General features: G+C 50.4%; 8 protein-coding genes across 8 annotated transcripts; 2 read left to right on the forward strand and 6 right to left on the reverse strand.

The window, feature by feature from the left end:
- Positions 1-80: 80 nt before the first annotated feature.
- On the forward strand, positions 81-1,981 carry BO94DRAFT_526766 (putative C6 transcription factor; the record flags this gene model as incomplete). Its single annotated transcript, XM_025610363.1, has 3 exons — positions 81-446; positions 507-879; positions 944-1,981. The coding sequence occupies 3 exons, from the start codon at positions 81-83 to the stop codon at positions 1,630-1,632; spliced, it is 1,428 nt and encodes a 475-aa protein (XP_025462612.1). The 3' UTR covers positions 1,633-1,981.
- Positions 1,403-3,728, reverse strand: BO94DRAFT_578975 (uncharacterized protein). Its single transcript, XM_025615238.1, has 5 exons — positions 3,471-3,728; positions 3,411-3,448; positions 2,722-3,063; positions 2,303-2,663; positions 1,403-2,242 (listed from the first exon to the last, which is right to left on the reverse strand). Exons 1-5 carry the CDS (start codon positions 3,616-3,618, stop codon positions 1,638-1,640), a joined length of 1,494 nt encoding a protein of 497 aa, XP_025462613.1. The 5' UTR covers positions 3,619-3,728; the 3' UTR covers positions 1,403-1,637.
- A 592-nt stretch (positions 3,729-4,320) lies between these two features.
- BO94DRAFT_560581 (putative phosphoinositide-specific phospholipase C) lies at positions 4,321-6,467 on the reverse strand (the record flags this gene model as incomplete). The annotated part of the gene is made up of 4 exons (XM_025614163.1): positions 4,321-4,486; positions 4,531-5,125; positions 5,173-5,953; positions 6,090-6,467. The coding sequence occupies 4 exons, from the start codon at positions 6,465-6,467 to the stop codon at positions 4,321-4,323; spliced, it is 1,920 nt and encodes a 639-aa protein (XP_025462614.1).
- Positions 6,468-7,657: 1,190 nt separating this feature from the next.
- On the reverse strand, positions 7,658-8,905 carry BO94DRAFT_539780 (mitochondrial 54S ribosomal protein mL54). The gene is made up of 2 exons (XM_025612777.1): positions 8,193-8,905; positions 7,658-8,143 (listed from the first exon to the last, which is right to left on the reverse strand). The coding sequence occupies exons 1-2, from the start codon at positions 8,656-8,658 to the stop codon at positions 7,893-7,895; spliced, it is 717 nt and encodes a 238-aa protein (XP_025462615.1). The 5' UTR covers positions 8,659-8,905; the 3' UTR covers positions 7,658-7,892.
- Positions 8,906-10,679: 1,774 nt separating this feature from the next.
- BO94DRAFT_269326 (NAD-dependent epimerase/dehydratase family protein) lies at positions 10,680-12,393 on the reverse strand. The gene has a single exon (XM_025606547.1). The coding sequence runs from the start codon at positions 12,203-12,205 to the stop codon at positions 10,919-10,921; it is 1,287 nt and encodes a 428-aa protein (XP_025462616.1). The 5' UTR covers positions 12,206-12,393; the 3' UTR covers positions 10,680-10,918.
- An 857-nt stretch (positions 12,394-13,250) lies between these two features.
- On the forward strand, positions 13,251-14,330 carry BO94DRAFT_477310 (spherulation-specific family 4 protein; the record flags this gene model as incomplete). The annotated part of the gene is made up of 3 exons (XM_025608636.1): positions 13,251-13,327; positions 13,527-13,884; positions 14,010-14,330. The coding sequence occupies 3 exons, from the start codon at positions 13,251-13,253 to the stop codon at positions 14,328-14,330; spliced, it is 756 nt and encodes a 251-aa protein (XP_025462617.1).
- A 4,008-nt stretch (positions 14,331-18,338) lies between these two features.
- Positions 18,339-19,301, reverse strand: BO94DRAFT_560585 (endo alpha-1,4 polygalactosaminidase; the record flags this gene model as incomplete). The annotated part of the gene is made up of 1 exon (XM_025614164.1): positions 18,339-19,301. One exon carries the CDS (start codon positions 19,299-19,301, stop codon positions 18,339-18,341), a length of 963 nt encoding a protein of 320 aa, XP_025462618.1.
- A 2,631-nt stretch (positions 19,302-21,932) lies between these two features.
- Positions 21,933-24,537, reverse strand: agd3 (putative extracellular serine-rich protein; the record flags this gene model as incomplete). Its single annotated transcript, XM_025613501.1, has 3 exons — positions 21,933-21,975; positions 22,103-22,365; positions 22,444-24,537. 3 exons carry the CDS (start codon positions 24,535-24,537, stop codon positions 21,933-21,935), a joined length of 2,400 nt encoding a protein of 799 aa, XP_025462619.1.
- Between the last annotated feature and the right edge of the window lie 1,455 nt (positions 24,538-25,992).

Genomic DNA, 25,992 nt, shown 5'->3' on the forward strand with positions numbered 1-25,992 from the left:
CTTTGTTCTGTAGTCAGCTTCCCCGCATCCGCCCCACCATCTATCTCCCTCCGGTTGCCCGTGGCTTCATATCAGCAACCATGATCGAGAATCAAAGTCCCCTGAAGCGTCCACGACTCGCATCTCGAGAGAATGTCCACCCAGCTCCAGGATCCCCATGGAGCCTGTCTTACCACCTGGCAGACTACAACTCCCCACTACATCCCAATGACCCATTCCAATCCCCCACCACCAGCTGGACAGACGGCTTCTCCGAAGACCCTGGATACTTAGCATCACAAGAAGAATTACGATGCATCCTCTTCACCTTAGCAAACTCAACTGCTCCAACACGCGTCTCCAGCCCCGACCCTATCGAACACACCCAACCCCAGCCCCAAACCCCCCTCACCAACGAAACCCAAATCCAATACCTCAAAAACTACATCACGGAAATCGCCCCCTGGGTACCCCCCCTCCCCCCTCCCTCTTCCCCCCTCCACACATCAAGAAAGCTAACAAACCAGCTCGACATGTTCGACACCCAATGCACCTTTCGCCAACAAGTCCCCCTACTTGCCCGTACATTCCCCGCCCTATCCTACGCCATGCTCGCCATCTCAGCCCGCCAAATCGAGCGCAAAACCGGAGTCCGGAACTGGTTCGACAGTCTGGAACTCTACCAAGAGGCCATTCGACACCTAAGTCCACTTCTTCAACTCCGCGATCCCAAGATCATCGCTGCGTGCGTGCTGCTCTGCTGTCTGGAGATGATGTCTGCTCGGGCCCAGGACTGGCGTCGCCATTTGGAGGGCTGTGCGGCGTTATTTGAATCCTTTGGGATTACGGGGTTTAGTGAGGGGTTGTTGCGGGCTGTGTTTTGGTGTTTTGCTAGGATGGGTGAGATGCCTTTATTACCTTATTGCGTAGCATGTTTATGGTCAGATGTGTTGATATAGGACAGATCTATGCGGAGCGTTGATATCAGACGGCACGCAAACCACCCTATTACATCCCTCGAAATGGATCCCAGAGGGAGAGGACGCGCGTGGGATCTTTCAGAGATTTAAATCCCCAGACATGCACGCCAACTACGCGGTATATCTCTGCGTCAAATCCACGGAACTCATCTCCGATCGGACGAAATTCGTGGAACTTAACGAACCGAACGACTGCACGGCCGTTAACTTCTCCACACGATGGATAACCCTCTGGAACGACCTCCAACACTGGCTATCAGACCGTCCAAACGAACTCCTCCCCGTGCAAACCGTCAACAAAAAACCATTTCCTCGGATTCTATTCATCCACTGGGCGGCTATATCCTCAACGCAACTCTATCACACCGCATGTATACTCCTACTCAAAATGAAACCAAAGAACATCCCCCTCCCCCAATCCCCCACTCTATATCCCCTCTGGCACGCCCGTCACATATGCGGTATATCCCTAACAAACCCACACCAAGGATGTCTGAACAACTCGATCCAGCCGCTCTGGATAGCAGGACAACTGTTCAGCCATCCGTCCGAACACGAACAAATCATCCAGTTAATCCAGAACATCGAGAACGAAACAGGCTGGGGGACTTGTTGGCGGATACGAGATTTGGAAATCGCTTGGGGTGTACAGGTACATAGCTCTACACAGTAACCTAACTAACTACCGCCGCTATCAAAATCCCACTCCGCCAAATACCCATCCACCCTCCACCCCGTCACCTTCTTAATCCTCTCCAACCCAGCTAATATATCCCCCCGCTGGCCCTGAAAGCTCATCCTCCTCGCCGCGACAAGCAACGAGGCCAAAAGACACGGATCCCATGATTCCTGTCGATTGTTGTTCATTGCGATTCCGCAGAGACGTTGCGCGTGCCATAATGCTGAGTGCACCCCCGATAGCACAGTTCGTGGCTTACATTCTAGTAAGAGTAACATGGCGGTGTGATATATCTGGTTGGTGAAGATACCGGCCCCGTTGACGAAGAGGAGTATTGGGAATGAGGCCGTGGTGTGGGGGGAATCAACTATAGGGAGGAATTCGGGGGGGCGGAGGTGGTACCATTGTTCCAGGTGCTTTAGGATCTCTAGCCAGTGGTGTGGAGGGGTGTTTTGTTGGTGGTGTATCTTTAGGGCTTGGGCGCAGAGGTACAGAAGGGTGTGGGTTTTTTCTTGTGGGGTTTGTGTGTTTGGTTGGGTTGAGAGATTGGGGATGGGGAGGGGGATTTGGATGGGGGTGTTGGTTGCGAGGGCGGTGCTTAGATCTAATCCTTAGTTAGAGTGGAATAGTAGGGTATGGGGAGGGGATGGGGAGGGGAGTATACCTAATCGGAAAAACATCCAGTAAATTGATCCTTCTATCCCGGGGGTGAATGCCCGGTGGATCAAGGAGTTTATTATTCTCGGGTTGTATCTTCTCATGGTTTTCCATCCGCGTGAGAGATCGGACACGAGGTACCTTACTTCTCTTAGGAGTATTGTCAGTGCAACCTCGGTGGTGAGTATACCATCATAGTCTGATGATATGCCCTCAATGGATGACTCTACTCCCTGGGTAGAGTGTGCATCCTGATTCAAGGCACAAACCCTAGATAGCTCCAACAACGCCCCCATCACGGCCCCCGATTTCATGGCCATTTGAACGGCGGAGATACCGAAGGGGTGGGAGAGGTCGTATATATCGAGCTTGTCATACATTAGTCCCAATATCCTAGTGTGGTGTGAGGTGGATGGAGGTACTTACCCAGAGAGCAACCTTATATCGATAGTTACATAGGAGTTGAATCTTCTCGTCCTCAGTGATGACTTCTGTCTGTGTAGGGATTGGTGGATTCTCATTCCCGATCAACAATGATGATTGAGAAATGCGTGTTGTATCTGGAACAGGAATAGGTAAAGGTAAAGTTGAAATAGATTCACCACCCAAAGCAAGAAGCCCACACACGGCAGATTTATCCCTCTCGGTAATGAGTTTCGTACTCGAGGTTAGTCCCTTATCATGATCCAAGTGCTGAGTTTCCTCATCATTACCGCGATCACCATGATCATGGATATTATCATCGAATGATAAATCCTCATTCACAAACTACACCAAACACACAAACAATCAGCCCAATTTACATATCAAATATAAAAATATGAAACAAAACTATACCTCGACTTTTCCATATCTCCCTCCTCTCCCCCTTCCCCTTCCCCCTCCCCTTCCCCCTCTGACACCCCGAGAATATTCCCCCTGAGAAACAGTAACCAAATTCTTCTCCAAAAAGGTAACTTGCACTCCATACCTACAGACTAGTCCCTTGTCGATACAGTTTTGGCATCGGGGTTTGAGTTCGTCGCCTTTATTCCCGTATAGTATAATCATTAGCCTTTATGTCTTTATGTAGGTACAGAAAACAATAGGTATGGGGATGGTAATTGGTGGGGTACATTTCCGTCGACGAGTTCTGCAGCGGAGACATCCTGTTCTGCAGCGGGTGTGTTTTTGACCTTTATTATTGTTGTTAAGGTTGTTATTGGGTTGTTGTTTTTGGGTGTTGGTGTCGGTGTTGGTGTTGGTGTTGGTGTTGGTATCGGTGTCTTTCGTAGATTGATCGGTGGGGTTGGGGTTGGGTGTATCGCCCATATTGTGAACCATAACCAAATTTGGTTGATAAGATAAGATCGATCAATCAATAGATCTAGATAAACACTCCACACAACTAACACTCACTCATCCGTTGTGACTTATGACTTGTGAGTTATGCTCGATGGATGTTGATGATGTTGATGAAACCAGAAATCGTAAGCGTAAGCGTAAGCGGAGTCGGAGTCGGAGTGCGGGGAATCAATCAATCCCGCGCTTGGAATTGCCGCTTTGGGTTGAGGGGTTACCCCGGATTTTGGAGGCTTGGCTTTTACTCTGGGGTTGGTTGATCTTGGCAGAGGGGTTATTGTTTATTTTTTATGGGGATTTGGGTTGATTTGGGTTGGGATTGTTGTTTGGGTACTGGGTAGGATTATAGTTGGTGGGATATTTGGGGTATATGGGGTGAGTTCGTGAGGGGATGCTTTTTTATCTAGGATTTATGTGGAGAGTGGGTGAGTGTCTAGGGTGATGTTGTTGATAGTGTAGCTGGTAGCTTGTTGTTTGTGTATACTTGAGAGCTGGAAGGCCATACATACATGGGTTAATGTAGTATATCCCTTGGGGCTATGGAAATACTGAAACATACATGGCAGGCATACATATAATTGAATTATTGTACTTGAAATCGTATCTAGCTATTGTAGTTACCATCTATAAAATAATCTAGACCGCACATTCAAAACATGCCTAGCATCTATCCTTTGAACAGCATCAGCTGTACGCTTTCGTAATATGCACCAACAAAGCCCCCTCCGTCGGCTTCCCCGTCGCGTCATACAAATGAATCACTCGATAACCCTCCCGCAGCCGATCCAGTCGGATGCACGCCCATGCGGCCAGCGCATTGCGCATCCATTCATTGTCCTTGATTTTAAACCTGTCTATATTAGCGAGGCTGACGGTTGGAAAGGCAGCACTTACCGGACAAATGTCAACTCGTCCAGGAAACCAGACACGGTCGGAAAAAGCAGCTTTTCGCCGCCAAAATCCGGATTCACCCCCGTGACGCTCTTCGTCGTGTGCTTATACCCGGTCTTTTCGGAATCACTGTCATCATCACCGGCTGCAAAACTGTCATCCGGTGTCTCCACGTGCAGCAGACATGTCAGATACGGATAGAACTTCTTCTCGTTGGTGTGTCCTGGCGGCAGCGGGATGTTCTGTCCTGCAAGGACCTCAATAGTCAGATCCAGTCGTCGAGGAGGTATAATCCCGGGCTCTGATGCACTGCTTCGATAGCCCGGCGGCTTGAGCACCCAGCCCTGCTCTCCCGCGAACATGCCTGCATTCAGCATCATCGCTTTGTCAAGACTCTGCCAGTTCAGAGCCACCATCTGCGCACCCCGTCGCCAAAAGAAGCTGGGGTCCATGTTGGACGAGTCCACACGTAGCCCGTTCGGGTAAACCCGCATGAAAAAGTGTCGGTTGTGCTCAAACAGGGCATTTCCGTCACTGGCATGTGCTTCTCGAACCGCCTTTTCAGACAGCGAGAATACATGGCTGGGCACCTTGGCTTCTGTTTATAGTCAATATGAGCTCATTGCATATGACAGAGGTGCATACCCGGCTGTGCAAAATTACTAAAGTGAAACCCCTTGGTAAAAACCGCCAATTTACTGAGCGCCTGCAATATCTTCGAAGGTTTGTGGGGAGCTGGAGAGACAGCCTCTGGGGACAAGTCGGGAGCCGTCGGTGTACGCTGCTTCTTCAAGGCTTGCATATGCGCGGAGTAAACCGCCTTTTCTTTTGCCTCGCGGTCATCGTTTTCATCTGCAGAATCCACGTGCTTCACCTTGATCAAGATCTTCCGCTTCAGATCGGCGAGGGGGGGTGGGCTCATCCTGGCTTCGATTTCCGGTGTCACCTCGATCAGCATTCCATTCCATGCTTCCTCCATAATCTCCACCATGATCTGCTGCTGCTCCAGGCAGGTATGAACCTCCAGACTCACAATCACCGGGAGATCGCTCGTAACAAATGCACTGTCCCGAATGGCATAGCAGACTTCCCGGAAGCTTGTCTCCTTGGTCAGTGTGTGGCCATGCAATACCCGCGGCTCTGGACGTCCAGGCACACTGATGGAATCTGCCTTGCCGTCATGCTTGCTAACTGACGGCTTATGATGCAGAAAGCCTTCAAGCTTGCCAAACTCTTGGGAAAGGGCGCGCAGATGACGATGACTTTCCGTTGCCTTCTTCAACCGTTCTGTTTTCGATCGACGGGGCTTACAGATATTCTTGTCATCATTGGAGGAGTCACTGCTTGTATCGCTGGTTTGTACGTCGGACTCTGCTTTTCCATCCCAGACATCGATTTCCACCGATCTGCACCCACTAAGCAGAACCTGAGATCATCAGCTGCTGGTTACAAGTATCATGTGTTGTCATCTATTCTGAGCATCTCGCTCAGACGTTACAGATAACGGGCATACAGCACATTGACAATGAAACTGTTTCTGACGGAGAATGGGAGGGACATACATTCGTATAGGCACTTGAGCTTGAATCACTATACAGCTGGTTACCAGTCAAGTATGTATTGTGACTGGTGGAGATAAAATAGTCCGTAATGGGTGCCGAGAGGTCTGGTGGACTGGCAGGTCGCATGGCCGAACCCTCTGGGCTAGCCATATACTCGTAGAACCCAGCTATAGTGGCCAGTGGATCCGTATCTGACTGTCCCTTGGGTTCATGTTGAACGTCGGTCAGAAAGTTGGGTCCGGCCATGGTAGTCAGCGAACTATAGGTCTTATCCAAGTAGTTGAGCATGGATGGCATAAAAGGAAGGTTGATTTTGGGTGCATTAGACTGGGTAGAGTCCATGGTGATGCGACTAGTTTGAGTGGTGAGGTTCTCCATGTTGCACGGCAGTGTAATTCAAAAAGAATGAGTGATGATGTGGTTCAGGAGATAAATGGTGTACACTGCGAGTTACACAGAATATGGAGGGGTCTGATGATCGACGCGGGACGGTTCAGGGGGCGGAGAACAACTCCGAGACCTACAGATGGTAGGAGGGAGATGGAAACGCAGGCGGGGCGAGGACCAAGATAGACGGCTGTCACAGGCCTGATGGATAGATAATAGAAAGAGAACAATGTGAAAGCGCGGGAGAAAGAAAGGAAAAGGTGTTTCGTTGTCCGCTGAGTTTTACCTGCTCCACTCCGCGTGGACACTGACGGTTTGGCGGTGACTGCATCATCGGAGCATCCATAGGCTGGCGCCTGTGGAGGCCATGGGCCATGAGATGAGATCGAGTCTGCCCGGTTTACCACGAGTGACGAGGCTGGAGATCGAACCTTGCACGGCGGGGCGTTCCTCGATCGATACAGCCAGCCCAGCCCACCTCAGCCTTCAACTCGGTCTTTAAGACCCTGCGTTTTCTGATGCCCATGCTGTTGGGAATCTATTATGCACTGGGTAACCTAATGGTACCCGACATCCTCCACAGATTCAATACGGAATCAGGCATACACTGAGGCTGCGTAGCGGTGGAATGAGACGTTGCAGTGCAGCAGCCAGACTGGAATCGGGCATGAATCGGTGATGTCATCAGAAAGCTTTGCCTCAGGTACATCGCTTGCTGCTTCCGTCTTCCACACTTCCATCCGTAAACACATCTCCGGCCACATGAAGATGGTCGAGGAATCTCAAATTCGACCAGATCGGATCTAACAGCGGGCGCATCTCGATCTCCACAGTCCACAGGGCTGAATCACCCCGCTCAACCCCGGCACACTGCCACACTTTCCCATGCTGATGATGAATTTTAGGCTTACAGGGGCTAATCACTACTTTGATTCCCTTTGCGCCCGAGGTCGAATTTGGACCGTCAACTAGTGAGACCTGAATTCCCATTACACTACTCTCCCGACTGCCATATTTCCAAAGTCGCGTCCCTTTTGTGGTTGTTAGCGACCGCAAGAATAGTCCCGATTACAACCGTTCCCCGATCGGAGACACCATTTGCGACGTCCCCAACGAAAACTCCGTCGATCGTTTGCATACGGTTCACTTCACTGTGGGAAACGGGAATAAACAGTGCGAGGCTATACTGGTGATGACGGGGTCATACTGGCAAGTAGTCGGTCGGTGTACTCCTGGCAGTCTGTCATCCAGGTACTGGCGAGACAATCAACATCCCCAAGTATAGAACAGTTATGAAGAACACCTTCACGCCTTCTGAATAATATGAATACAAGTCGCATAAAATACATGAACATCCCAAGGATTCTACACTGCCAACACTGTACAATGTTGAACCATCCAAGCCGAGGCAAATATCTACAGACCACGCAGGAAGTTGTCTTCCCGGATGGCCTTTCTCCGGGCGTCTCTGGCACTCCGTGTGATTTCCGTACGCTTCTCGATACTCTCGGCCGCCGCCGCAATAAGGTCCTCCGATGCTACATCGCTGTTGTAAGGAGCCGGTGTGATGTCCGTAGCGTGATGGTGGACGGGGATCTGGGGAGGCAGGTTGGCGGCACGGGCGGCCATCTTCTTCTCGTAACGCTTGCGCTGCTTCTTGTTCAAAGCTAGTAACAGTCAGCGACCGGTACAACATTATAGGGGCATAGAACATACTGCTCGGGTCAACTCCTCCCCTGGCAGTCTTGCTGTTCTTCGAGTCGTCCAACATCGACCACAGCCACTCGGGGTATTCCGAATCCTCCAAGGCCACGATATCAGGCTTGTTCTTGAAGTAGTTCAGCCCATTCAACTTCTGACCAGCAGCGCAGGAGCTCGGAGGACGTTCCACGACGGGTTTCTTGGGCTTCGCAGGGTTGACTTCAACGTGGATACCTTCGGGGGTGCTCAAAGGTTGGGACACGCCAGGGGTCGCGGACGACACGGCCGATGGGATCGTGATATCGCCGCCGACAGGCTGTCGGGGGTTGGACGGAGGGGGTGTGGCCGATACGGTAGGCTTTCCATCACTGTAGTTGCGGAATTGGGTTCGCTGGAAGGGAAGCTGGTGTGTGCGTGACAGCGCAACGGTAGGCTGCTGCATCCGGGACAGGATGCCGGTTCGGCATCGTTGGCAGATCATTGTGTAATCTGAGCTGGTATAGGTATTAAGGAAGTTAAGGATGCACCGTGGGTTCGACCAGCCAACAATTGATTGATGTGGTGCGGATATGAAGTTGTGGCCGACGCGGAGCAGATTCGAGAAAACTGCGGCGGGAATTTGATGCCAAGCCGGAGGTGAGTCACGTGAGAGGTACACATTCGTGTTCGAGCGTATTCTTAAGAATTGTAGCTCACAGAACGGGCGACCAGAGGTTGACCATGGCCTTTCCCAAAGGATATATTTCTGTCACTTGGTTTAAATTCCAGTAGACTGATCTAGTGTCTAGTGTTGTCCTTGGGGCTGTCTCAGCTTTAGTTAACCATCCTATTATCTAACAGCTTGCCCTGATCATTAGCGTAGCCATCAATCGCTTGAAGGATATACCCATATGCGGTTTGAGATTGCTGGTATCACCCCAGGTGACTTCACCCAAAGGAAAAGAGCGTTCAAAATGGGGATTGTTAAGAATCACCCCTTTGAAGATGGTATGGACCTTAATAGGTTGCTCTCCGGATAATTGATGTGGCTATCAACACTTGGTTCCTCAACTTGAACAAATATCAGAAGAGAAACTTAATCGAGTATTTGACATGGAGAGAGCTTGAACCTTCCCTTTTGGGAAACACAATCAGCTTCATCTTGTGCCAGGTCACATGATGCAGTGGATCATGTGAAGATCATGTGATTAAAATTAATCAAGCATTCAAGGTGGGGATGGATCGAAATTACCCTTTCGGGAACCTCAACTTCAAGTTATGCCACAGGCACCCCCAGAATCAACTTTGCAGTCTCTCTGCTCCTTGGGCTCTTATATAGTCTTATTCTAATCTAGTAGATAATTCTGTTCAACAGGCGGCACAGTGCATGTTTCTCAGCTATCCTGAGTAGGCAGCAAGATTCCCCCAGTTCCCTTGTCTACCAGCATCCTCCACTAATTTGGCATTGCTCTCACTGAGATGTTGCAGTTCCTCTCTAATAAACCCAGCTATATACTAGCTCCACTTAATATCGCTCTACGCTCTCTTTACTCCATCTCTATCGCGCTTCACCCTTAATGCCTTACAAGACTTCATATCTGCGATATTTAACGACCAGCACATATCAGTGGAGCAGCTGACTTGTGACAGTCCAGTCAACCTGGTGGCAGCAAAACGATCAGTGTGGTACTTCTATCGCGCAGAATATATAATTCCCCGAGCAGCGGTGGATTTAGGGTGCTGCCACGCTTCCCTGATCCTCCAATAGATTTTATGATGTGTAAATCGACATAGCATGTCCTACTTAATTACGTACCCCATTCACAACAGGCATCAGCACATGCAACAACCGGGATATATCCAACAACCCATCACTTACAGTGCCATCCTAAACATTATCCACCAGCCAAGCTCTAACCCCGCTAGAGTCTTCTAGTTCGTCACCAGATCAAACATACCAGAACATCATCAAACCTACTCCAGACAGACTCAAGTCCATGGAAATCAACCCTGTTTGCTAACAGGGAATAAACCCGCTGCTCTGCTGGCAAGCACGCAGCAGTATCATATACTCGCTTTGGAAAGCTTGTACATGCCATGACCCCAGCATGTACACTGTGGCGCTGGGCCAATGCCCGTGCTCGCACGCGACTGGCAGCGGAAAACAGGCTAAGGCAAGCCGCGCAAGCACTTTGAAGCCCGGTATATTGCTTGTCTTACAGAGGGGCGATTGGCTTCTGCCTTGTCCGATGATCACAGCTGCAGTGATAACACGTCGATCCTGACGTCTGCTTATATTTGGATTGGATATTTAAAGCTGGATTCTTCTTTGTTGAAAGTTGTGTTGCAGAGTGAGATTGCAAACCTGACTAAGCCCGGATGCTTTTGTTGCCTGCTGCCCCCACCTTTCACTCTTCTTTCACTGATTCCTCAGACTTTACTTGTTGCACTTGATGGGAGGTCGCTCACTTCTCTTGTCGACTCCTGGTTGTCGTGTTTATGCAGAAGATACTGCTGGCTAACTCATAAACACTACCTCTACACATCGCGAGACTTATCAACTATACAACTGCATTATGGACGTATCTTGGGAATCGACTCTATCATGCAAAAAGGGTACTATGAGCTGCCAATATCCCAGATTCAACCAAGACATGGATATAAAGGCATAAACATCAAGACAGGGCCGGATTAGGGGCTGTTTTAAAACAAAACAAGAAATATATCCACCATGCGCCAATATGACCAAAAACAATCGCAATTCAGGAAGAGAGGCCGCTGACACTAAGGAAATTACACAGGCTCATGCAAGCATCCTTCAACGTCTTTTCAGTCTTCCACTCAAGCTCGTCGGACGATCTCGAGGCGACGGCAACACATGATCCAACATCGCCAGCGCGGCGACCGGCTGCCTTTCGGGGAATCGGCTTGGAAGATACTGCCTCCATGGTGTTGACCACCTCCATCACCGAGTGGCCTCGTCCCGTTCCCAGATTAAAGGTCCGGAAGTTCTCGACCAGCTTCCCACCGTTGGCGGTGTTGAGCGCAGCAATGTGTCCCCGGGCAAGATCGGTGACGTGGATGAAGTCACGGACGGCCGTGCCGTCTTCGGTGTCCCAGTCCGTGCCAAACATTTGCAGCTCCTTGTACTGCCCGGTCATGACCTTGACGACCACCGGAAGAAGGTTCGTGGGTGTCTGTCTGGGGTCCTCACCCAGGAGACCAGACTCGTCACATCCGATAGGGTTGAAGTACCGTAGAGCTACAATCGTCCACTCCGGGTCGGAGGCCGCCAGGTCCGCTAATATGGCTTCACAGATCCACTTGGTGCGCCCATACGGGTTGGTGATACCTGTGCAGCCCGGCTTGACGGCCGTCTCCTGGCCGGTGTGGTCCTTGAAGGTTTCTTCCTTGTGGACACAGAGCTCTTCCTTCAACGGGAGGCCGGAGGTAGCCAACGTTCCGTACACAGTGGCGGAAGACGAGAAGATGAATGTCTTGATGCCAAACTCTCCCAGAGTGGTGGCAAAGTCGATGAGACCACTAACGTTGTTTGCGTAGTATTTCAAAGGGTTCTTGATACTCTCCTCCACGGCCTTATAAGCCGCAAAGTGAATGACACCGCCAATCTTGGATTTGGGGGTTCCCCACCGGGATTGGATCTGATACTGTTCCAGAAGGCCTCGAAGAGCCACCGTATCCCGGTAGTCATGGGCGTGCAGCTGCAACAAAGGCATGCGGGTTCCTTGCTGCTCATGATGCTTGGCCGCAAGTTGCTTGATGCGGTCAAAGACGGTCTGAAAGGAGTTGCTGAGGTTGTCGATCACAATTACATTATAATTGGCCTTGAGTAGCTCCAATGTTGTGTGACTGCCGATGAACCCGAGGCCCCCTGTAACGAGAATGTACTGATCGAGGGGCAAGTTGCGCAGCAACTCTTCCAGGTTGCCATCGAACAGCACAGAGGATTGGGTGGCCGGAGTGTCCACGCACCCGGGGGAACCAGTCTCCACCGGAGTGCTTGCATCGGACTGACGAGGGCTCTCCATTTGGTATGTCGAGGATAGAAGGATGTGAAGCGGACGAGGAAACGCTTGAGCAAACAAGGAAGCGACAGGAAGATTGAACGACCGCAGGTGACCCAAGAAGGTGTCCACAAATCTTATATTTCGTTCCCTCTTAACGAGCGACAGACCTCCACTTGCGCTCCGATGTAACCGCTGCCTCTGGGTCAGGCGAAGATATCGTGATCCGTGACTTGCTTATTTACAACGAATCAACCGGAAAAGCGAATGGACGCAAGGAAAAGCAAAACGGGCGACAAAAAAAGAAATATATAAGACTGCCCGACAGAAAAGGGTATACGGAAAACCAGACAGAAAAGAAACGATCGAGGAGGAGGGAAAAGCAAATATAAAGAGCGTCGATGTTGTCAGCGGTTACTTTGGTATGGAACGGGGCTAGAAGGCGAAGGCTCACATTTGCCTCTTGTTGGGGCAGGCAGGCATCGAAGAAGTCTGGTCGGCCTCCACTGGAGCTGCAGGATGTGCCATTTGGGACGAACAGCACTGGACCAGGGAAAAGGGAATTGTTCATCCAGCTATCCGTAATCCGAGACCTGATGCATGGTCGAAACCCTGCCCCGCTCTATTTTGGGTGCGCCGCATTCATCTTCTGCCTTATTTTATTTTTCTTGGGATTTATTGGATTTTATTTTTCATTCACTTATTTTTTTTTGGTGATTAATTATTATCATATTTTTCACGGACCCGATTGAACCGACAGAACCGATGAATTGCTGGACCAAACTCAACTATCTACAGACGATGACTACTTAATTGTTAGCCTTCCAGCCCGGCTGGCCAGAGCCCACTTGTTAGCTCGTTTCGTCCACGATTTGGTGCGCACGGTTTCAATCGATCTTTAGTCTTTTCCTTAGCACTTAGCGGAATGGGGCCAGAAAAACACGTGAGAGACCGGCGCTGTCTGCGCAGTCGGCGTTCGCGACTCATTCTGGTGGTCCTTGTTTTTATTGCTCTTCTCGCAGTCGTCATACCTCCAGCCGTGGTGTTGACCCTCCGCAAGAAATTCACCATGGGCCCTAAAGCTTCGGTGTTTGTCCCGCTTTACGTTTATCCTGCTCAGGGGGCATGGGATCCGTTGGAAAAAGTGTAGGTGATCATATTCCCGATCTCAACAAACCCAACCCTCCTTGCCCCATGTTACCTACTACCCCTTCCCCTCCCCCCTCCCCTCCCCCCCGCCAACCACATTGTACTCTCAGTCCATGCCACGCTATCTATCAGCCACCGGAAGTCCCGTGGCATGACCAGTAACCCCCGAGGTTTGAACGCAAGCTGAACGCCACAGGATCTCTACTCACCGGGATGTCAACTTTACGGTGGTGATCAATCCCGGTAGTGGCCCAGGGCCCAACGCCTTGCCCGATGCCAACTACACGCGGGAGGTTCCCAAGCTGGCAGCTTACAGCAATGTCCGACTACTAGGATATGTTGCTACCACATATGCCCAGCGGAATCTGTCGTTGGTGCGGCGGGACATTGAAACGTATGCAGCATGGCCGACCAACAGTTCGAACCCCAACCTAGCGGTTCGGGGCATATTTTTCGACGAAACCCCCCAGCAATACGACAATGGTACCTTGGCATATCTGGAGGAATTGACGACGGTGGTGAAAACGACTCCGGGTCTAGGTCCGGACCATTTTGTATGTTTCCTGTATTTTTATTACGACGGTGGCGGTAATTTACGATTACCAATTTTCGGCCTGCTTCACCCCTGCCGAAGCGCCGTCGTTTGGATCGCCCGGATAGATCATGCTAACGAGACCAGGTTGTCCATAATCCCGGCGCGATTCCTGATGCCCGCTACTTGCCGACGGCTGATTCGACGGTGGTGTTCGAGGCCACCTACCAGACGTTCCTGGAGCGTGACGGAGCTAAACTGTTTGAGGACATCCCGAACAGTACTCGCAGTCAGCTGTGTGCAGTGGTCCACTCGGTGCCGGATACTGTGGAAGGCCACCATTTCCGGGACTTGGTCAAGCAGGTGCGTCGAGTGGCGGATGAGATCTTTATCACTCATTTGGATACGGATTATTATGCGAGTTTTGGGGGACAATGGGAGGAATTTGTTGAATTGATGGCGAAATGAGATGATTAACGTACTGTACATTCTGGTCAGTCTATATGGAAATATACCAAGCACATATCATACTACTATACAGTATACAGAGGAGTAACTATACAACTCAATACATACAATACATAGTGGATTCACCCCCACCGAACCGACCGTAATTTTCTCCCCTCCACTTCCTCCCTCGCTTGGCCCCTCTTCCCTCCCCTCCCTCCCGACCACCGATCGATAAAGAAAGCGCCCGTACCCAGCCCACACGGGACTCCACTAAGGCCAGATTTTCTTCATTGCCATGGGCCCATGTTATGCCCACTTTACTATAATCGTCAAACAGGGGAACCATGGGCTCGTTTTTCTTCTATATGTTGGTATATTTTTGGTGGGAAAGGGGCAAGGTAGGGATGATGTAGGTACGGTGCATGAGGATGTAAGGTTTGCCTCGGTTGGATGGATGGATGTAGGGTATGATTGATGTATCTAGGCCTAGTGCCTAAGTGAGGGTATGTAGAATTAGATCTGGATCACGCCATTCGTATCCGCGTTTACGAGTGGTGAGGTAAGAGCATACCTCCTTATTTACCTAGGTTCTTGTTTAGTTTTGCTAGGATTGTTAAGATGGGTGACAAAGAAGATGTAGGGCATCTGCATGTCTTGGATTCCACCTATCTTAGGTATCATATTTAGACATCATATCATATCATATTCTTGGGTATTGCACTACACTAAGTATGTACTTTGTGCATATAGGAGGTAGGTATGTGGCATGGTATACACCTACCATCTACTCCATATATCCTTGGCAAGACAGAGAAGTAACTAGGACATGGGTTTTTCCGAGACTTGCAGACATCATACATGCATAAGGCATCCATTGATGTCGGTAGTTCGGGTTCCGTGTTCCTTTCTTTCTATTTTCTATCTATGTATCTTTTTTGATCCGTGGTGTTTATAATTTATCTAGGCATTATTGTTCATCGATTCCGGGAGTAGGTACTGGAATGGTAACACAAGTACTAATAATAATAATGTAGGTAAGGTGTGTTGTTTTCGGAGTACTCCGTTTATGAATATAGGTATGTGCCACAAACACACATACCCCGTATCCATATATACCCTGCATAATGTGGCTGGGAAATGTTCCGGTTGCTGTTTGGGTTTCGTACGTAGGGCAGGGATTATACTTACTTGCCTACTTACTTACTTACTTGCCCATTGATAATAGTGATCATACGATAGAGCAGTAGAGTAAGTAAGATACCGAAGGTAGAAGGTCCAGTCAAATGAATGACTCAAGTTGCATTCGGAGTAACTTGACCAAGTGTCGTGTCCAAAGTAACTTTCCCCCAGATTCCAGTCATTTCACGCGGGGTAATGTTGCATGTCCCGTGATACTACACTACTTCATACTTGATTTTGATCCTCGCTGAGCGAAACAATATACAGATAGATAATTGGTGGGATTTTCAATTCGACCCTTGGGAAGAAAGTATATGGTAGGTAGGTAGGTAGGTATAAGATGAGCTAAGATTGTTGATCATCTGTCATTTACTAGCCCAGCCCTGTGTGTCGATCGGGCTTAGTCATATCATACATTCCATTCCTATACTATCTTACATTTCTAGGACATAATTATTATATGTGCTGTGGTGATAATCCGGGGTACTTAACATGACACACTCAGGTGGATTCTAGAACAAGAATTGGAGTATTTACGGAGTACTCCGGATGTATCACCCACCCACCCTCTGGAAGAGGGTTGGGTGGTATGAGCACTGCATTTGCGCGACCGTATGACGGAGTATCTAACTTGAGATGATACTAATATAGCAGATTTGAGTCAGTTGGATACTACCTCTACCTCTACCTCTACCTATATTCTATGTATAGTATAGATGAGATGAGATTAAGGACTACACTTGTGTTTGATGTGCTGTGCTTATCCACTTATTATGCTATGCTCCGTGCCAGTGATAAATATATTCCCGGCACAGACCAGTTAATTTATTTCGAACGAACTACTACATAGTCTATAGTGAACTGTTATATAGATAGATTTATCTACACCTTAGTTTCTAGGAAGGTAGTTAGATAGGAACTAATTGTTGCTACACGATAAGTATCATCATGACTCAATCACTATGGAGTACCTAGGCCTACAATGCAGCCTGCCGTCTCACACACACACACACCTACCAAACCTAAGTAGTAAACATGCCAAGCCAACAGCAAGGTAAGTCCAAGTCTAGATTCAAACCCTCGCTTCTCTACCGCCTTCCTCCCACTTACCTAGTACTCTCACCTCGGCAATCCAACGTAACATATTTTCCTTTGTTCCTCTACCCACCACCTAGGTATCTACTTACTACCTAAAATCAAGGAATAAACCAACCACCCACTAAACCACACTAAACTAGCCATCAAAAACATGGAAGCTCAAGCCACTTACCTACACCACCGGGAAAACACCGACACTAACCTACCTAGGTACTATGATGGACTAAGCAGGTTTGGTTCCTGACCGCCCCACACGCCGATCATTGGCCCGAACGGGAACAAATCCGGTCGGGTCCCCGTTTGGCTACTAGTAGGTACCTAGTTGTGGTTCAGGAACAGGAAATCAGGCACCACCGCCGCAGCCGGAAAAAGCAATGCCGTTGACCTGTCGGAGGATAGAGCTTTTCTGGTATGGTGTAGAAGACGAAGGTTAAAGTATCATGATCAAGGTTCTTATTTCTCCTAAGTTCTTACATACATACTTAGTTCTAGGTACTAAGTAAGTAGGTTGGTGTTAGTGCTCAAGTAATGAGTATGAGTATGAGTATGAGTAAGATGAATAGGTAGGTATGTTCTGCGTTCGGTAAAACCCAAGCCATTGGTATTGTTGTAAGTTCCCTAGCAAGGAAATTGGCGTTGTTGTGTAACATTCATTCATCATTCATCTTGGTTTCGGTCGGTCGGGTCAATGTGACCTACGTCAAAGGCTTACCTACCTACCTACCTACCTACCTACCTAGGTCGGAGTAGTAAATACTTCCTTGATTCTGTCCTTGTGAATGTAAATGAACACGAGTCAAATCATTCCATCTCATGTGAATCATCGGATTCAAACAAAGAAACGATGAGGGGAAAGTCATACGGATAGAGTTTACTGACGACATGAGTTGAGTTTATTTGTGAAAATTACTATACAGAGTAAATTACGGTATTGGTATGCGGATGTACTCGGAGACTCGGACATAGACCTACCTACCTACCTATCTAATTCTATGGAGTGGTAGGTGGTGGTGGGGATTAGATCAAGCGAAGACGCTGAATTAGTGTAATATAGAATTAATAATCTTATTCTGGAAGGAGTATTCTTCCATCTATAATCTATTTATCCATCTATCTTTTCTAGTTAGTTTGAGGAGTTTACTTAGTGGGTATTTACCATATCTTCGAGTTTAGGTCATGTGGAGTACCAGTCGAGCTGTAGCCATAGGTTCGATCGGAATGGGGTCGGATTATGGACTCAATCTAGGTATAGTACTACTAGTACTGGGGCATAGAATAGGGGCTGTCAACCAGTCGGTTGGGAATATCCGTGCACGTTGCAATTAGTCAGTCTTTGCGGCTGGTGGACCGCACCGGAGGAATCTACTTTCAGGTCTGATCTGCTTGCTGATGGCACCGTGGTTTGGTTGTGAGACAGGAGGTAGGCAGCTAGGCTGGCCGAGATGGCGAGATCAGGGAGTCAGTTTGTGCCGTGTTGGGTTTCTTTGAAAGAGGGGTTATTCGGTGCTGAGAAGTTTGGAATCTGATTGATCAACTGGAATGACATGGCATGTTGCATGGCATGATCATGACTCGTATGAACAAAGAAAGGATGCTGAGTAGAGGTAGAGGTAGTAGGGATAGTATAACCGATATTGCAATTATGTAGAACGCTATTACATCATGATAGCTACAATACAACAACTCCCTGCGCCTTGCTCAATCAGTAACATCTCCATGGCATCCATCCATCCATCCATGGCACCGATATTAGCACGTCTGAATCCAATTGTCCAAATCCATATTCTTAATCACTGTGGAAAAGTTCCCAGACCCTGTAAAGTCGCATGCACTCTGCTTCTCGCTCGAGCTGACCGACAGATTATTGTTGGTGTCGTCGCCCTTAGGGTATTCAATGTGGAAGACGGGCTTGTTCTTCTGCGTGAACGCAGCATAGGTATCGCACTCCTCGTACTGGGCGCACTGCTCATTAACACTCCATTGCATGTTGTTGATGACTGATGAAATGATCGCGCCTGCATTCTTCAACCCGATGGACATGTTGCGCGCGTGGGCTTCATTAGCCATCCAGTTCATGTAATCGATCGAGTCCGCCTGCGTCAATCCCAAACCATTGGAATTGTCGTATCCGTCGACATTGTCGGGGTCAATTCCATCGCAGCTCTTGTTCTTGGCCAACTCCAACCGGTCCAGCATGATGCTGCGAATACTCGGCGAGCTGATGTTGATCCATTTCTCCCCCGGCCAGCCATCCATGTTCTTCCCCAGATCGGCCTTTTCGAACTTGTCCTTGTCCGGGCGCCAGTTCTCGTAGCTACCGGCGGAAAAGTAGCAGATGACCTTGCGGCCGGCGTCCTGCAAACTGGTGATCATGGACCGGTTGTTGTCGAACAGATCAATGTCGTAGACCTCCACATCAACCGAGGTATCATTCAGAGGATACAGCAGTTCGATCTGCCAGGTGGTTCCAGCAGTGGGATTCCACTTGGCGGACGTGAAATTGCCTGAGCTGGTGGGCGGCGTGGTCTCTCCTCCACCCTCTTCTTCTCCTCCGCTGCCTCCTCCCAATCCCACGCCCAATCCCACTCCCAGACCGATTCCCAAGGCGATAATCAGGGCCAGAATCCCCCCCAGCATGATGAGCTTCTTCTTCATGGTCCACGCCCTCCAACCCCGCGGGGTGGGGCCCTTGAGGGCCGTTTCTGCCTCCATGCGTAGAATCTCAGGGGAATCACGGAAAGAACTCGGGAAGAAATATCGTGTGTGCGATGCAAAAGATCCGGGGCTACGGGGAATAAAAGGTGGAGTGCAGATGGCCCGAGGACAGGGACAGTGAAGCAACGTCTAGACCGCTGCACGAGAATTCGGGTGCCTGATGAAGATCCAAAGCTTCACCTGTCACAGGACTTGTTTCATTGCAGCGTCAAAGGAAGCAGCCGAGCTGAACTGAACTGAGCTGAGGCTGAGGCTTGAGTGGTGATGATAGGTGGTGTGATGGACCCTGAAGGCACCGGCTGGACCCTGCAAATCCTCCGCCACTTTCCGTGCAACCTGGCCCTAACTAATCTCCTGAGTTGAGCAACAACAAAGAAATTCGGGAGCCTAACCGGCCAAGAATGAAATGATGGCAAATCGTTCCGCCGAGTCCCGACCCAAGCAAAAAACAGATCGTCCACAAATTGGGGCCCAGAGATTGAGATTTCTTCAGCACACCCACGGTTCAAAGCCACCTCCACAGGCAACCACGGAACTCGCCTCGAGGTGAAACACCAGCCAGCGCACTGTCCAAAGCTAGCGAGATGTATAACTGGTGTTACTATTCCTGCGCTGGTCTAAGCGATGGATACACCGAGGCAAATCGCTCCAACCGAGATTTTCCCTTGGCATTAGAGTTTCCTTTTTGCCGTGCAGAAACTTTCCGTAGAGGGGCAGTCAACGTTTCCTCTATACCAGTGGTAGTGAGTGGCCATTGACCCTATTTTATGCGTTGGCTGTCCTCCCATCGGGCCGGAACCTTGCCAATCATCCAGCCATGATCCAGCCATTGCCAGATTCCATCCATTCCAGATTCCAGCCATCGAAGAAAGCGTCCGTCGGACACTAACCGTAACTCCCGAGATCTGCCCCGTACCGTCACACCGGGTATGGTAAATTACCCGGGTGTGGAAATCCACCCACAGACCCATTCCAGTCCATCATCATGCCGTATTTTGCGATACACATACCAGCTTGGCAGGCTCGCTTATATCCATCGTCAAACATTAGTGAGTCGGTTGCCGTTCACATCATTCCCTCCCCCCTCTGGCAATAGCCGCAAGCCAAGGGTCTGGCCTGGCCTGACCAGACCAGGATGAGAACAGCATCGGGCATGCCCGACACACCACAAGTGGTCCTGGTCCGGTCCCATCACCACGTTGTTGTCAGGCGGGGATTATTGATTTTCTGCGTCTGGATACATCTCCAACCTAACCTAATGAAGATGTCTGGCTTCGGACCTGCTCCGTGTATCTCATGACACACCGGTCGGTTCAATTCGCCTCTAACAGGGATTCGATGCAATGTATCCAGTCATACATCGCCAACACATCGTCCCTGACCCTGGCAGACGTCAAAGCTTGATGTGCAGGATTGTGTAACAGTAAGCCTTCCTTCCACCCAACACCCAAGGAGGACCGGGGGGAAGTGATGTGGTGCAGGGAAGAAGCAACCTCATTCGGGTAATTACCACCGATGAAGTGGTGTTATTCCCGTGGCGAGTTTTATACTGGACTGGACTGGCCTGGATACGAGGTTTCACGGCACCCCCTGGGCTTTGTGCTACATATTTATGTTGACATACGAGCCCAAGATGATGTGAGGTGAGGCCAGGTCAGTTGTGAAACATAGGAATGGGGATCGTATGAGGGCCGGAGTTAAGATGTGCCTGCCCGTGCATTATTCTCTTCCCTGTAAGTAATGGAGGTGGTGACTCGGATGGTATACGGAATCGGATGATGGGAAGTATCTATCTACATAGGTATGTCTCGGAACTACTACCAGTAGAATAGTAGCAATCAAGTAAAGAAAGTATCCACAAACACGAGACCCCAGAGTAACGTAACCGATTAAGTTCATTCATTCTACATTTCTACTAGGCTATAGTAATTCTCCGATCAGATGGATCCTGCAAGGCCCTCGATTAGGGGACTGGACCCGCCAAGATCGGACCTATCGGTTTACTTCACCTACTTCACCTACCTCATTCTTGATGGATGGATGGGATAGAGAACGGAGGATATCCGACTTACAAATCCAACCCTAACACCCAATACGTATCTATCCAACATTCAACCGGATCCATACATACATACATACATTATACCCGGCAAACATACCAACCAACGCCACATACGCCATGAATGTGGCAAATTCCTAAGGAATCAGAATCAATAAACAAAAACCTATACCCGAAATCAATACGTAAGTGATAAACCCTGATAGGTCGCATGTAAAGGTGGGTATAGACAGGGGTTTCTGCAGGGTCTGGGTTGTCCGTGCATGGCCATATCCATGTTTTTGGCACCTATCTAGCTACTATAAATATACTTTTGGTTCTTGGCGGTGCTTTTGGTACAGGGGTGTGATTGGAGGGGTTTCAGTGAGTGGGAGTTGAGGGGTTTGTTTGCTTACACTGTATTTGGGTTTGGTTGTTTTGTTGATGGGTTTGGTTACTGGTTGGTTGGTTGGTTGTGGTGGTGGTGGTGGCGGTGTGTAAGTGGTACTTTTGTTGGGTGTAGGTGATTGGAGGGTTACTTGTTGGCAGAGTTGGATAGGGTTTGATTGGATTGTAGGGATGAGGTTATTTTATGCTTTCGGGTGTTTTCTTTGTTGGTGAACTATGTACGGACTACAGAGTACACAGTAGAAGGAATAGGAATGTGTTGAGAGGTATCATTATATTCCAAAACTAACTAATATGCATCCGCTTTTCCCAAATAATATGTAATTACAATATCCAAGTCTATGCAGCTTACAATGCAATCGGAGTCGACAGGGTAAAGCTCACAGGCGAGCCGGACAACTGCACCCACACGGTCAAGGGATCACTACCGAGTTGCTCGGTCGTGAAACCCTGCGTGCTGGTCGGGGCAACAGGGAACGTCACCGGGATGGGGACGCTGCAGGTGTTGCCGGTTGCGGAGACAGTGACCCCCGTGATCTGTCGGTTGGAGATGGTGTGGGACAGGGAGTATTTGCACGCGTCGCGGGTGTACCGGGCGAGGAAGCTGTCGGACATCTGTAAAGGTGGGTGTTAGTTGGGGTTGTTTGTGGGAGGGTGGAATGTGAAAAGAGGGGCAGGAAAGGGATGACATACCTGTTGGTGCGTGATGGTAACCAGAGGCCAGTTGACCAGCCGCACAAACTCCTGCACCTGGGTCTCAACCCACGCTTGCATGATCGAGTACTGTCCCGACACTCCGTTGATGGTGAGGGGAGTGGTGTCGGCGTTGCGCAGGTTGGCCTGGTGGAACATGTAGGGGTCATGGTGCAGCCCCAGCAGGTGACGCATCACTTCGGCCTTCTCCGTCGCCAGCAGGGTGTCAAAGTCTCCGCTGCCTGCTGAGGTGTCGATCCACTCCTGCACTGTGCAGTCCGGGGTGTCGCAGTTGTAGTAGATGCGGGTGGCGAACCGGGGGTTCACCTGCATGCCGTCGAAACCATCGGTGGAAGTGACGGTCCAGTATGGCCACATGTCGTTCTGCTGGTTGAGCAGGGCAGGCCGGGTGTTGTCGCCAACGCAGTTGGTGATGCCGTTCTCCCACCAGGCGCGGAGGGCATCGCCGTTATGCAGACCCGTGATGGCAGGGGGAATGATGCCGTTGGAGGTGAAGTACTTGGCGGACGAGATCTCAACTTGCTTCAGCCAGGCCTGGTTGAAGGAGATCTCCTTGAAGACGTCCGCGTAGGTGGCGTTGTCCTGCTCCTCGTGGGTGAAGGTGTGCGAGATGTGTCCGAACTTGTCGCGGTTGGTGGTGTTGGTCCACCAGACCCGGAGAGGGTCCAGCTCGGTGCAGGCCACGGTCCAGTTGTAGGTCGTCGGGCTGGCGGGCCACAGGTTGGTGCCGGTACCCAGAGGCTTCTTCCACTCAAGGGGAGTGTCCGCCGGCGAGTCGTACTCGATGCCGCCGCCGTTGCACTCGATGTAGCCAGCATCGCTAGACGCGGCTGTCTCAATGTTGCCGTTGCCATTGTGGCCGACCTCGACAAAGTAGCTGCTGCCCGGGTTCATCTTGGCGTTGATCTCGGGCAGCCATTTCGCGATACCATCCAGATCGCTGGGAGTGATGCGGAAGGTGGTACCGTTGGGCTTGTAAATGTCCGTCTCGAGGAACATATCATCAATCTGAGTGTTGAGGTTGACCCGGCGATATCCGGCATACATCCCGCGGGTCAACCAGGTGATCCAAGCGTGCTGCAGGTAGGTGGAAGTGGCACTCCAGACCGTGTCAAAGGAAATGAAGAAAGCCATCTGCTCCCGGCCATTGAAGTTGTTGATGACGGCCGCCGTGGTCTCGCCCCCAGTTGAGCCGGCAGCAAACCGAGCGATCTCCTTGGTCGAGGTGGTGTTGGCGATGGTGGCCGGATAGTGCCAGAGGCCCGAGGTGCTGACCCCAGCCCCGGTGCGCAGCCCGGACGTGGGAAAGTCGCTGATATCGGTAAAGGACAACAGTTGCTCCACACCCGTCGCACAGCATCCGTCGCCTGCAGCGCTGGCGCCGAAGTTCGGTCCCGGAAACACGTCGTACTGCACCATTCGGACGCCATAGGCCAGCTGATAGGCCCAGAGCTGGTTCCACTGGTCGGTGGTCAGGGCACTCTGGTACCCCGAGGTGTTGCCATAGTTGTAGCTGACTTCGCTGGCCACCACAATACCGCCAAAGTTACCCCCCTCGCTGCTGTTCAGGGCGGGCAGGCTGGCTCCGGACTGGGGGACCACCAAGGTAGTAAATGGGATGCCATAGGCATTGAGGCCTGACGAGGCCACACTAGCCGAGGCCGAGTCACGCGCAATAACCAAAATGTTGGCAGCGATGGAGCCGGCTGTGATGGGGGTGGCCGTGATGGGTGTGGCCGAAGGGGCCACAGACACTGCCAGACTCGAAGTGAGAGACATGGTGTCGAGTGTGCTGCTAGACACACTGGATGAGGGCTCAACGAATGTACTGATAGAGCCAGAAGTTGTAGAGGTAGAAGTAGATCCCACGGAAATCAAGGTAGACGGGGTAGTAGAAGTAATCAACGAGTGGACAGCTGAAGTAGTACCAGGAACAACAGTCCCGGTGGCTTCAGCGGCAGAAGACGAGGAAGACGCAGTAGAGATCGTCGGGTTCTGAGACCATACCCCTGGGGGAGTGGTGCAGGTTATAAAGCCCAAAAAACAGCTCAGACTGAGGGCCAGAGAGCTCATTGCAATACAGCCGGCTCAGGAACTGAACACTTGCGGAAAAAGAAAAGAAGGACAAGCAAGCGAGGACGAATGATAACGAATGACTGGGAGGACCTGCGTTGGACCCCTGGAAAAACGCCGTCGGCTGTGGATAGAAGACCGGTGGCTGTCATATGCGCATGCAATCACATTATGTATGTCTATTTATCCTGGCCGGTGGCTCAGGGGATTGGCAACCCATCGTTCCCACTGGCGACATCGGGCCCGAGGTTCCACGATGCAGCCAGTTTTGCGGATTCCATATCCTCAACTGGGTTCGTGCAGACCCGCTCGCAGATTGGAATCTTGGATGGCCGTGTTCATGAGCGATGTGACTAGTCCTCATTCCTGCTGATCGGGTGGAATTGGTGGAATTGGTGGAAATGGTGAAAATGGTGGAAATTGGTCTCAGATCCTGATCCCGACCCATCGCCGAGAGTCCTGCTTCATTGGCTTAGCACCGATCTCAGCATCGTTTAGAGAAGGGGGAAAAGTTAAACAAGCTAGCGATGGAGGCACAAACATCATAGCTTGGCCACAGTTTTGTGGCACGGAGCTTCCAGCCGATAGGAGACACTCACAGACAAGGCCCAAGACCCAACCAAGGGTCGCCAAGGGCCCTGGTCTGACCTCCCGGTCCAATTTTAGCGACGGTTCAGGGCTTCACGGCTCAGGGCCGCTAGAACTATGGAAGTCCGAGGGATCGACTATGAACCAGTGCCGATGTGGGGGAATAATAATGGCCTTGAAGAAGTGTCTAGTCAGTACTCAGTAGTAGTCACAGGTAAAGTAGTCACAGGTAAAGTAGGCCCAATCGCGGCTGTTACACGAGCCCGTAATACAAACCGCCTGACCATGTCACCACGGTGGTTTTTTGTAAAACCGCATCCGGCTGAATACCGTATGGTCAGGATACACAGCGACGGCTTGTATCCGTATCCATACAGCGCTTGCTCGTTTTGGGTAGCTGCATGGTTCCTTCCTTCTTTCCCCACCGCCGCCATCTTTGGGTGCTTTTTTTTGGTTTCTTTTTTTCTGCTTCCTCCACTCCACTGGCGTCTTCTTGTCTCCTCGTCTCCTAGGCTCCTCGTCTCCTCTCCTTCCAGGCTTTCCAGTCGCCTCTGCAATCCACTTAGGCCAAAGTAAGGAGCAGGCAAACAAAATCCCCCCTCTGGGCCAATGGGACCGCCCGAGTCAGTGTCGGTGGGCAGCACAATGACCATGCATCGAATCCCACTTCCGTCACCAGCACTGCTGTATTCCCTCCACCCTGACTAGTCACTGCTGCCATGGATGGAACCGTCCCATTCCCCAGTCTTCTGATTTGGTCATCACTCCGACTCCTGGCGTGAACGGCTGAAAAACTCAATGGAAGGTTTTCTGCCCTTCACCCAAACCCAAATCCAATGCCGCACTCCGAGTGCCATTGTGCCATTG

This window comes from Aspergillus sclerotioniger (assembly GCF_003184525.1).
Source record: "Aspergillus sclerotioniger CBS 115572 chromosome Unknown BO94scaffold_39, whole genome shotgun sequence".
Classification (NCBI taxonomy): Eukaryota; Fungi; Ascomycota; class Eurotiomycetes; order Eurotiales; family Aspergillaceae; genus Aspergillus; species Aspergillus sclerotioniger.

Excerpts from the sequence above, each read along its gene's own strand:
- BO94DRAFT_578975 (XM_025615238.1), bottom strand. The coding sequence starts at position 3,618 with ATGGTTCACAATATGGGCGATACACCCAACCCCAACCCCACCGATCAA. Across the intron at positions 3,064-3,410 it reads CAGAACTCGTCGACGGAAAT|TTTGTGAATGAGGATTTATC; the intron begins GTACCCCACCAA and ends TGTTTGGTGTAG. Across the intron at positions 2,243-2,302 it reads CTGGATGTTTTTCCGATTAG|ATCTAAGCACCGCCCTCGCA; the intron begins GTATACTCCCCT and ends ACTAAGGATTAG.
- BO94DRAFT_539780 (XM_025612777.1), bottom strand. The coding sequence starts at position 8,658 with ATGATCTGCCAACGATGCCGAACCGGCATCCTGTCCCGGATGCAGCAG. Across the intron at positions 8,144-8,192 it reads GGGAGGAGTTGACCCGAGCA|CTTTGAACAAGAAGCAGCGC; the intron begins GTATGTTCTATG and ends GACTGTTACTAG.
- BO94DRAFT_269326 (XM_025606547.1), bottom strand. The coding sequence starts at position 12,205 with ATGGAGAGCCCTCGTCAGTCCGATGCAAGCACTCCGGTGGAGACTGGT.